This window comes from Columba livia, chromosome 6, assembly GCF_036013475.1.
Source record: "Columba livia isolate bColLiv1 breed racing homer chromosome 6, bColLiv1.pat.W.v2, whole genome shotgun sequence".
Classification (NCBI taxonomy): domain Eukaryota; kingdom Metazoa; phylum Chordata; class Aves; order Columbiformes; family Columbidae; genus Columba; species Columba livia.
In genome coordinates this window covers 24,862,492-24,874,619 of record NC_088607.1, presented here as the reverse complement: position 1 = coordinate 24,874,619, position 12,128 = coordinate 24,862,492, and the positions used below count along the sequence as shown (strand labels likewise).

The 12,128-nt window shown below is 36.7% G+C and overlaps 1 protein-coding gene across 35 annotated transcripts in view; it reads left to right on the top strand.

The window, feature by feature from the left end:
- The window catches only part of KCNMA1 (potassium calcium-activated channel subfamily M alpha 1), a 480,013-nt gene that overhangs the window by 423,065 nt on the left and 44,820 nt on the right, over positions 1-12,128 (top strand). For all 35 annotated transcript variants that reach the window (XM_065068525.1, XM_065068524.1, XM_065068523.1 and 32 more), the window contains one exon: positions 3,195-3,387. In XM_065068525.1, coding sequence (XP_064924597.1) covers positions 3,195-3,387 — 193 coding nt within the window. The remainder of the gene's footprint in view (positions 1-3,194; positions 3,388-12,128) is intronic.

The window sequence follows — 12,128 nt, the reverse complement described above, 5'->3', positions numbered from 1 at the left end:
GATACTTTGTTATTTAGGACACCAACTGGACAGATTTTTATTGACTTTGATCTTAGGCTTTTTTACTTTTGTCTACTTATAGGCCTGAGGACTTAGATTTTTCCTTTTACTGTGTCTATGAAAACAGAGCCCTGTGAGACCTTATTAGAAGATATTTGTTGCAGTGTTCAGATCCTCATCATCCTCATCGGATGAATTTCAGCTGCTATCAAATGCGTTAGCTCTGTTATATATCAAACATTGACTGTAGTGCACTGTATGTAGCCAGTTCCTATGTGATTTCCCTGACAGAATGACAGTAGCTATTTATGACATTATTTATGTATTTATACCCACAAAACCTTTGAAAAATATTATTGTTACTTAAGCTACATTATATCTACCTAAGTTCATTAAGAAATCCTGTAGGCTGACCTAGTATATAAGGAGTATTGCCATAGCACTTCTGACTCCTGCCAAACTCACACATGGAAGTACAGCAAAACTCTGAAAAGCTCCTATTGATTTTAGTAGGGACAACCACTAAAACCATGATTCAGAGGTCCTTTCTCTCCTGTATATCATCATCATTCAGTTATGTGTCCAAAATATAGAAGCATGAGCTCCAGAACAAACAAATGAAGCCCCCACAAGCTAGTGATCTTAGGTGGTTATAGCTATAAATGACCCACAAATCTGTAGGCAGGAGGGAAACAAGCCCACAGTATACGTATAAAAGAGAATGCTCTGTACATTACAGAGTAAAGTAAGTTTGGATATTTTTCTGAGAATGAAACAATATTAATTTACCAGTTATTAATAATTACATTTCAGCACTTAAAAGTAAATAAATCAATGATGGGTGTAACCTAAACTGAATAATTGGTAAAATAGCTATAGAATTGAAAGACTGCGTTCGCTTTCTGATTAATTCAGGCTGTAGGTCTTTGTTACTGTAAATGCAGTTTTAGTGTTAGCCCTTGGCTTTTTTTCTGTAAACTGATACAACAGATGGTGTCACAAGATTCTCTGCTGTCACAAAAATGGTGTCAATATCAGGTTTGGTCAGTTAATATTCTTCCCTTCCTGCCAATTCCTTTTAATTCCAGTCACTGTGAAGACTAAAGACTAAGGAATCAGAATTAAATTAATAATACTCTTGAACTGTGGAACAGAACAGAATCCATCTACTCCTTCCAAACTATCCAGTATATAATGTACATCTATGTGTATTCTTAAAGTTTTCATTCTGAATTCTGAAGAGACATTAAGGAAATGTATGCCGCCTTTACATTCTCCAATCAGTTTGCACCCAAATTTAGAGTAGTTTTGGACTAATTTCAAGTTAAAAGGCTTAGATAGTTAATACACCTTTAAAAATAGAGAATATATAAAAGAATTGTATCCTACACAGTAATTAAGGGTGCTGAAGACCACACAGACTTCCATACTGCTTTTTCTTCCCTTTTTTTTTTCCTTCCGCCCCCCCCAGCCTATCTGGTTCAAAATGGTGATATAAAGTTAAAAATACCAACATCATTCTGATCTAACTATTCTAATTTAAAAGACTACTAAATTTTCTCAGATCATACTGTTAGGAATCATATGTTAAAAGGAGGCCACTCAAAATCAATGCTTCTCTCTGCTTTGGTTCATGAGGTAAAACTGATGGGGATGTGGTTACAGCTGAATAGAAAAACATCTGTTCTGATTTAAAAAAAAAAAAAAAGTGGAAATTCATTTAAAGTCTGTATTAAAAGAGGCATTTAAGCTGCTGAATAAACTCTTAAAAAGTAGGCAAATGCCAATTTTAAATATCCTCAGGCAGCCTTAATTCTGTCCCTTTGCATAAAATCATTAGGAGTAAGCCTTTAATTAATTACATAATTGAATACTATTTTTGCCCACAGGAATCTTGCTTTACTTGGTACACAGCACAGACGCAAAGGGCAAAGTTAAGGTGGCAGGAATAATCATATCCTAACTTTTTAGTACTCTATGATGAAATCGTATCTCTTTGATATATACTGTTTTCCATAAGGTTTCATGCCTCAAATTATTGAAAGTGATGTGGAATAGCGAGGCTGGTATCTGAAAGGAGATGGCAATCACTGAATAAGAATTGAGCTCTGCGTTCATTTTGCTCATTTAAAATTCACTTTTGCATTGAATATTCTCAGTGGAGTTCAGGAGATGTTCACCGTGAGTCATCAGGAGATGGAATAGTAGGGTCTTGACTCGGTTTTACGAAAGTCACTGCATGACAAAGGGACAGCTTAGTCTCCTCATCATCATTAGGGTCTTTGGGTACCAAACTATATGAGGCAGCAGAGCAAAATCTAGCTTCCATAAAATAATCTTTAGTTTTCCTGGACTTTGCAGCCCCCTGACATAGACTTAATATACTGTAACTAGAGATGTGGACCGTTGGATGTGAAAGGCAAGTGTTAATTTTAAACAAAACATAATGGGTTAAGTGTCACATCTCGGTTGTGTTAACTATGAAAAAAACCCCACGGACTACCACAGCTTTTCATTTTAATTATTGCATTCTCCAATTTAGAATTATGGAAGCAGGGAATGTTACATGAGTTGTGCCAATTAAAGTAAAGTCTTGTTTCTGTTTCGAAGATTTAATCACACAACTTTGAAGATAAGTGTGTTTTCCTTCTAGAAGTACCATAAACATGCATTGAAAGGAATTAACCTTTTTCATGTGTTGCTTCAGGTAGAAAAAAAATAGCATTATCCTGATTGCATTTCAAATGTGTAGGACACATAATGCCTTCCTGTTTAAATTGCTGTTTCTTTGCCCAAGACTGTTGTGACTTGGTAGTAGAAAAACAGACATTTAAAACACACCCCTTGTTATATACAGAGAGCCAGAGGTTGCCACATGATAGCAACTTAAATCAAGACAATTTCAAGTCACCGACGAGATGTAGAATGCTGGCATTATTCCTGTTTCTTGTTTGTTAGTAATAGCTTGACTGAGTATTGAGACTGAACCTAAAATGCTGCCATCAGCACCAACTACCCTTTAGATTAGCACTCATCTCCTATTCCCTGGCACATAGTTAGACCAGCTTAATGTCAGAGCATAAAAAAGATACTTGTTAAATAATTTCCCAAAGCTCCTTCTCAATCTTTAATTTGTTTTTCTTTTTTTCCTTTCTTCCCCCCCAACCCCCCCGTTTTTTTTCTCTGTGCCGAAGGGTACGCCATTAAGTCGGGCTGATTTAAGGGCTGTCAACATCAACCTCTGCGACATGTGCGTTATCCTGTCAGCCAATCAGAATAATATTGATGATGCTTCGCTGCAGGACAAGGAATGCATCTTGGCGTCACTCAACATCAAATCTATGCAGTTTGATGACAGCATTGGGGTCTTGCAGGCTAATTCCCAAGGTAAGGACTGCCCTATAATACTTCTCTGCAGTGCCTACAGGGGACAGGACCTGGCAGGAAGAATATCCCTCACTCAGTAATTCAAAGAGCCCTACATCAGCTTGCTTGACAGTTAAACCTGCTGATTGGTATGATGGCTTTTAAAGGGACAGTCATGTAGTTTCTCTGCTACATCACAAAGCACATCTTGCAGAGGAAAAATGAATGAACATGAAACTATCAGTTTTGTCAATTTAAAATTTTCCTCAAAATATAAATAAAAACATTGCTTTCTCACCCTGCCCTGCTCTGTGGCTTTCTTACCAGGGCAGTTGCTGTTATGTAGCCAAAGCTAACTCATGCTCACTTTGGAATACCTGAAGCCACTGCCTAGCAAGATTTCTTTTTTATGTAAATCACATTGCAACCACAGAGAAAAAGAGCTGAGTAATACAAGCCAAAAGTAAAATTAAAAGAAAAAGAATTTTGAATTGTCTTTACAGTTCCTGTGCCTTCTTGCTCAAAACCCACTTAGAATTAACTCAAAGCTGATTTATTCCCATAGTTTGACATGTACTCATTCCATTTAAGGACATTGAACAAAATCCTTCCATCTTTGCTGAGAGCAGGGGACTGATTCATAGGTAGCCAAAGGCTATTTTACACCAACTATGCCTGTGCAAAGCAGCTGCAAAGCAATCATAAGCACCCTGGCAAAGACCATCAGTGCAGAAAAAAATCATCTTCCCATCCCTGAAGGGTCTTGCAGCTTATGCAGCTGAAGTCCTACCTTTGATAAACCTATTAAGTGCTGCAGTAAATATTTCCTCTGGATCTAGCCCTGCTATAAATGTGGGTGTAGAAGGGATACTGTGTTGGTCTGCAATTTCCCCATGAGCCTGACCCATACACAGTTTTCCCTCAAGGACTGTGAGAACTAAGATTAAGTTCAGTTTTTCCTCTTTACACTCTAATCAGGAAATAGGAATTATGATCCAAAAATCAGAGGCAGCAGTGTAACTTTTTGAATACAGAAACTTCTTGAACATGGAAAATTCATTCTTAGAATCAGCAATAAAACTGGAATTTAATACCCAAATTAAATTGTATCAGAAATTTTCGAAGTCAGGCTGGGTAGTTCTCTGGGTAACAACTAGATTTAGAGAAGAAGGGTAAGGAAGTGATTTTTCAGTCCCATGGGTGTTAGAAGTTTCAAATCTGTGGCCTGGATGCAATACAACCCCAAATATTTTGGAGTTCTTCCCTTAAAAATTTGTGAGACTGACTTGCTCACACTGTGATAACTTCTAGTCATGATTAGGAAATTAATTGCAGAAGTGTAAGACAGGCATAGAGGTTCCTTGTTTTGTTGATTTAGGCCTCGGATTCAAAATTTTTTATCTCAAAACCAAACATCTACTTTTACTACGTTGGCTATACTTTGGTGGGTCTCTCCATCTTCTGTCACACACATAATTAAAATCATCGAGAAATAGACTCTGTCTCACTCCTTTCCTCCCTTCCTTCCTGTTCTTGAGCATGGGCAATCTGAGAGAATTTCCTTCTTCTGCTCTTGCTTAAAGGTTAGTGATGTTTCCAACATGCCTCTGGGAGCACACTGGATCTTAGACAGTCCCTGAATGAGGATGGAAAAACCTAGAAATATAACAGTCTTGTGTGCCACATGAACACCTGTAATTTTTTGCTCTCCATCCTTGGAGGTATTCAAGACCTGACTGCATAAAGCCCTGAAGAACTTCATCTGAAATCATAGCTGACCCCACTTTGAGCAGGAAGTCTAGAGACCCTTTCAGCCTGAATTGTTGTATGATTCTGTAATATCCAGGTTGCTGTTACAGCATTGCCCCTATAGGTCCGGAAGTGTAGGCTGGGGCCATGGTCCGGATACATTTGGCCCTATTCAGTGTTGCTGATGCAGAAAAGCACATACTTAGAAATTTTGGACATTTCTTCAGGTAATTATCAGTTTGCACGTAAAAAAGAAAGTGACTCTTTCTGGGTAAACAGGGCATAAGGCAGATAACCATCAGCCTATTATATAGGCAGCACTGACTAGGGGTGGAGTTCCTCTAATACCAGTTGCTTCAGAAAATAATTATCTTTCTGGTAAATTCTCTACTTACAGTATTCACAACTCCTGAGATGGTTGCATTGCTTTCCATACAGTAAATTTTATTGAAAGACCTTGAATACAGTGGTTAGACTATCAGAAGCAATTTGATCAATAGACAGCACAAACTTTACTGTAAGTTATACCCAATGTGACATTTTTGTCTAGGAAATGCAGCTTTAATGTATCATGGGCACAACTATTATTATAATTCTATAAACTCAGGAGATTCAACTTTTGCTGGTCAACAAGGAGCATACTAGAACCATCTCACAGCTCCTTACTGGCAATTAAGTACCTTTATTTACAGAGGGAGTTGTCATTTTACTTTTGTTTAAATATTTGTCTATTATTTGACATACTTAGCCTCAACACATTAGCTGGTACAAACCTTAAGCATTGCCAATCTGAATTTTTCTAGATCTGACTGTATGATTTTGAATTAAGACATTCCTCATCAACACCATCCCTTGAAAGAGTGTTCTATGTTGTTCTTTTATGTGACTCCTGTTACTGATGATAGGAAACACTGACATTAAAAAAATCTGGATGTGAGGAAGAATGTCAGTTGACCTGTGACAGGGTGTTGAAAAGAGGAGAAACAAAACAAAATATGTGAACAGCCTGCAAAACATACAGGCAAAGCTGCAAGATTTTTGGTGAGGGATTTAAAAGTGTACTATTACCCTTGATATTCTAAGTAATAAGGCAGTGTAATTCAGTAGTTACTAGGCAGTGAAATATCTTATGAAAACCTGATATGTAATTTATGCTTATGCCTCTGAAAAAGAAAAATTTTCCGTCATTTAATTTATAGGTTATTGAATGCACAAGGATCTTTCCAGTGTTTATCTGTGATTATTTCACTCCAGCATCAGACAAAAGGTGACACCAGTACAAGAAGTGCACCATAAAAAGCAGGATGCAAATTCATTTAACTATCAGACAAGCCATAATCCTTAACCAATGCTAAAGTACAGGACCATACCTATAAAGATCCTTTTTTCTAAGTTGGTAGCAGAAAATACACAAGTTTGGGTATTTCATTCCCTTTTGCCCAGAGCCTCACTCTCCTCACCAACTTTATCACTGAAGTCACTTCCAGTCCTAGGCATATAATCACTAGTTCATCTTCTTTATCAATCTAAACATGCTCTTTCTGACCAGGGACATAGCATTGCACCAAGAACTAAACCCAGATGCAATCTGAGATAAAGGAGGGTGGGCAAGGCTTCCTGACAGGGAAAGTTCTGTAACAATAGGGCTGCCAGTTCTCAATGGATTAACTTCTGAAAGAAAGTCTACTGAATTAATCTGGTTTATGTCAACAAAGGATTTTCTCGTTACTAGTTCATGATGAACTTAATGCACACGTAGCGGTTCTCATGCAGGAACAAAGACTTGCTAGTGTCTCTTTATAATGTTAAAATATTCCCAGGCTTTTGAACTGGGTAGCATTAATTAACCAAACCTTCTATAAGTAGTGCAACAACACTTTTGTCCTCTGGTCTGCCTGCCTTGAGTCCTAACTGATCCTGCCAGAGCTGCATATTAACCAACCATAGTGCTCTGCCTTGACCCCCTGAAGAAGAACAAAATAGCTCACAGTTCCAAGGCACAGGAAAAAAAACCAAAACACTGAACCAGAGCTACAAAGGACCCTGGAGTACCCAGAGCAGATGACAGCAAACTATCTAAGTTGTCAAATCTGTGGTCATCAGGAACATGTGACCAAACACAAGACTACACAGAACTGTGAATGGAAACAAGGTGCCTTCCTTAGAAGGAAGAGCTTACTAACTGTTCTGGAAGGATTTGCTAGTTTCCTTTCCGTGAAGCGTGTAATTCTACTCAAAAAGAACAAGAAAGCCAAATTGGACCTATGTTGTTGAAACTCTCATGTTGAAAGCATTCCTATGGCTGCCTGCGTTGAACATTTCAAAGCTGACTGGCAACTCCTTAGGCTTTCTAGAGTTTAGAATTGCAGACTTTATGTCCTGAAAAAGCATTTGGAAATCGTCAGGCCATTTTTTTTGCCTTTGGGAGACCTAGATTTCAAGGACAGAAAGGCCAAAGTGTATCCTGCTGAAGATGCAGCAAACTATCGCTTTCATTAAGATATCTCAGCTTCTGAGATACTAAGTGTTGTAAAGTTGGAGCTTGGCCAACCTCTTCACAAAATGACTCATAAACTCAGTCAGATGTCCTATTTGTGACAAGGAAAGTCCTTTTTTTATCTTGCAGTTGACTGATAGATGTTGACTTACAGGTGTTGGCTGATTACCTTCTTAGAAAGGTTTGTAAAGAGGTGGATTTCTGGTGGAGAAAAAAAATTCACCCTCAGGTACTGAGATATGTTTTTATTGTCCCTTGATCCTTTCTGATTCTCATTCTGTCTTCTCAAATACAAAGTGGGCTTATTTTATCAAGAAGTGTTTTGGAGAGAACACCGAAGAATATTAGATCAATGTTAACTGTGTGTGCTCCCTAGCCGTAACACTTTTCCAAAGCACTCTGTAACACTGAGTCTGGGATGGGCTCTAGCTTCGCAGTTATGTTGGGAGAGCTCCAGTAATTTTCCTTTCCCTCATTCTTTGGACCTTTCCATCCTTTCTTCCTCAAGTAGCATCTGTTGACTGTTCCCACTTAGTTTTTCCATGTTTCTTGTATTTTCTTTCAGAGTCTTTCATTGTGGGAATTTTACTTGTTTTACCCACTAGATGAACAGGACCCAACACAAAATATCTTTCTTCAAGTGTAACTAAAGCTGCTATTTGGCTTTCTTCCCAAAATCCAGAAAGACAATTATACTTAACTGTTCAGAGATGTATAAATACTGTAACAGAGTAGTCTCTGGGTAGTAACTTTAGATATCCAACTTAATAATTTTCTTTTACTGGATAGTGATTTAGATCTTATTTTGAGTCCTATATAATAAGAGCAGTACATTTCATTAGAAAACACTTACTAAACAGTAAAGAAAAGTGATCTTATGGCTCCAAGCAGGTCTAAAGTACAGAAAGGGGAGGCTGTATAGTAACATTTTTTCTATAGACATTGCAAGACAGATCACAGTACAGCAGGGTAGATGTATTTCAGCATAGTAACAATTGCAGCTGTTTTCTCAATGACTTCAACATATGAGAATTTTCCCTAGGAACACTATTTCAACACATGAGAGATCTTTTTAAGGTCTCCATTTACAGTTCTTGTAATAGATCCTCCAACAAGAAAGAATAAAGAGAAAAAAATAAAGAGGGGATGAACTCCTGGATAATACATCTCATACATCATGGCAGGATTCTTCTGGGTAAGATCCTATAAAATCAAGTAGACATACTCAGAATTTTACACCCTGACATTCAAGTGTAACAGATTACACAAGCTAAAATAACCTTGGACAAGTTTAGTTTCATTTGATCAAGTTCCTTTAAAAATCACTTGTGGCTTCATCATCTCTTTTTTTTGTTGTTGTTGGAGCTGGCTTAAACTTCAATTGAAAAGACAAAAGCAGTCACTGGCTTTCATTAGATTTGTTTCACAATCTGTTGATTAATTCTTAAGTTATGGCAATTTTTTATGGACTTTGTCTCACAATCTGCTGCAAGAAATTTCGTATTAAAATGAATTTGAGATCTACATTCTATTGTGTTTGCAGGTAATATAGTCTTTTTCACCCCTACCAATTAATTATTCTTGATTGTTTTATCTCTGAAATGTTAGCAAAAGAGAGAACAACAATAGTATTATCAGGATTGGAAACATGAGATAATTCTCAAACAAGGGGAAAGGATAAATACTGTCTGAAATGCTTGGTTAGCAAAGGTTTTGTGTCACTTTCAGAGATAGCTATATGGTAGTACTGTTAGAGATGTTTGCTGTAAGTTCAAAACAACAGTTGTATTCCTGAAGGAGGATTTTTGGTGAATGTTGCATCTTATTTCTCTTATTTTATAGTTATAAGATCATTTTTTAAAGTGAAGGTTTCAGAACAGAGTTTTTCAGAACAGAGTTCAGAACAGAGAGTTTTATAATCATAGATGCAGTTACTTTTTAGGCTGCTATGGAATTCAGTGTTCTGTGGCAACTGCAGCACTGTTCTCTATGTTTAATTTGTTATATTACACAAAAACGTAGAAATAAAGAGCCTTGCATTTAAACAAAGAAAATCAAATTCTACTTAAGCCTGCTAAATAGTTTCAGAGTTTAAGGAGTTATTTAACCTTGTCAGGAAAGCACATAAGTAAATGTGGAATACAAAATGTAGAGGTAATATTAAAAATAAAGAAAAATGAATAGTTCTGGCAAAAAGTGAAAGATTTGGGGTAATTTTTTAAAGTGTCAAAGTGCGCTATGACACTAAATTTAATCTTTTAAACAGATTGCTGTGTGTCTTTGCAAATCAAGGTAATTTAGGCTGCAGAATGCTTGTTATACTTAAAGATAGCTCATAATTTTGTAAATTGCACAGATGTTTTGAAAAATTTTCTCCTAGACAATATCACTCCTACCAGTCACGTTTGCAAAAATGGCAAGTATTTTGCACAACATTAGGGTTATCGGTTTGTCAGGATTGATAGTTTATTGTAGGGGTTACATCTGATTAAGGTTGCTTTTGTGCTGTGTGTTTCTGAATGCTGCTTTTATTTTTGCGAACATCAGTTGTTGTAAATTACAAAAATAATCCAATTAACAAAATTTTCTACTTGGTTGTTTAGTGCTTAAGTAACAGAATTTTGAAATGTTTATTGTAATTCAGTTTCATTATTATTTTTCAAAACAAAGGCTGACCATCCTAAGTAATGAAGTTAAAAACTAAAAAATGAGATGAGGGTATCCTAACTTCCCAGCACATGTCCCACATCACCATTTGCTCACAAAAAATCCGATTTTTGAAGATTAGGTCACTGTGATAAATGACTCAGTACTGCCTTTTTGCAACACACACATAATTTCTTATCCTGCTGAACCAGATGGATCAGCTGATAGCTGTTATTTATTTTATGGTAGCACACTGGAGCTCTAGATGGGATTAAGAGCTTGTTGTCATAGTCCTGAAATATACAAGAATAAAATATGGTCTTTGCCCTGGTAAGTTTACAATCTGATGCCTTGCTTGTTCCAAAACTTAAGTTATGTGCTCAATGTTATACAGGTTAATAAATCTCTCTGACTTCAATGAAACTATCCACCTGTATAAAGTTAGATTATGTGCAAGTCTTTGCAGCATTTGGACTTAAATAAACTAAAGAGGCTGGGTGGGAGAGAGGCTGTTCACTTTGTTTCCTGTGCTGTAGAAGACATCTATGTCAGGAGTCATTCACTTCTGTCAAGCAGAACCTTGCTAGCTTTCCAGCCTTCACAAGAAACCCTTCAGAGAGAAGTTTCTACCCAGAACCATTTGCATTTCATGTATTTTCCTTGCAGCTGGATGTTAACATTAGTTGCTGGATTTACACGCATGCAGAATAGTTTCTTGTCTCTTTCAAAGTTTTCCTAGGAAGAGAGAAAAGCTATTAAGAAAAGAGATTTTCAACTCTGTTGCTTATAAACTAAAAATGTGTTGGGAAATGGCTGGAGAGACATGTTTCTTTGACACAATTTCTCTGTATTTGAGAAACGCTTCAAGGTCCTAGCCTAAAGACCTTCAAGCTTTCACAATTTTTTCTTTCTCCTCTGCTTTCAAGAAACTTTCTGCTTCAGCCAGGGAAAGATAAGACCAGGCAAAGGAGGTAGATAGTACAGTACATCAAGCACGTGATTTCACATTTAAACTATAAATTTATTTAACCATCCCAAGACTGTTATAAATTCATGGTGACTCTATTTTATTATTATCTGCTGTTCAACATCTTGAAAGCAACCCCCCTATTATGAAGGTGTGCTATTTTGTGCATTTCTGATGCTGAGGAATAAAAAAACCCTGCTCTTTTTATGAGCATTAATTATACACCAGGCAAGGAAGCAATTGCCTCTATGTTATGAAATATTAAATCAAAATGCTTCCTGTTCCCAGATGTCCCAGAGATAAATACAGCAGTATTTTGAAGCCCCACTTGGAGCTGTTTTGTCTGCAAATTTATAGTTTTGTCTCCATTTTCAGAAAACCCTGTTTTATGTGAAGTATAGCACTCTTGGTAGTTTTTAAGGAGCAAACTCCTCTGGAGTTGCCTATGTAGGCAACAACTCTTACGTAGATTGCACACAAGGGATCTGAAGTTGAAAGGCTCCTTTAAGATGACAAATGGGTTGAAAGTGTTATTGTCTTTGATTGCATGCCTTACATCATCTGTATGTAGGAATAAGAGAGCTATACTTTATCTTTAGCCGTTTTATAAATATTTAAGTCCTTATAGTTGCCTAAAGATATTAAAGCATATTTTACAGTAGTTGGAATATAAATATTATATATAGCACAAGATACCAAAGTAGTTTAATGAATTCATAATTTTCTGTTCACTTTTATTGGAATGTGTTTTATGTTCCAAAACTTCCATTTAAAGAATAAGAGACCATTCTCCTCCCTGACAAGATGTGAGCCAATAATGAATGTTATCAAGGTTACTTTAAGTGATAATATGGGGCTTCAATTAGCAAAAAGTAAGGGAACGTGGATATTAGAATGTACTAC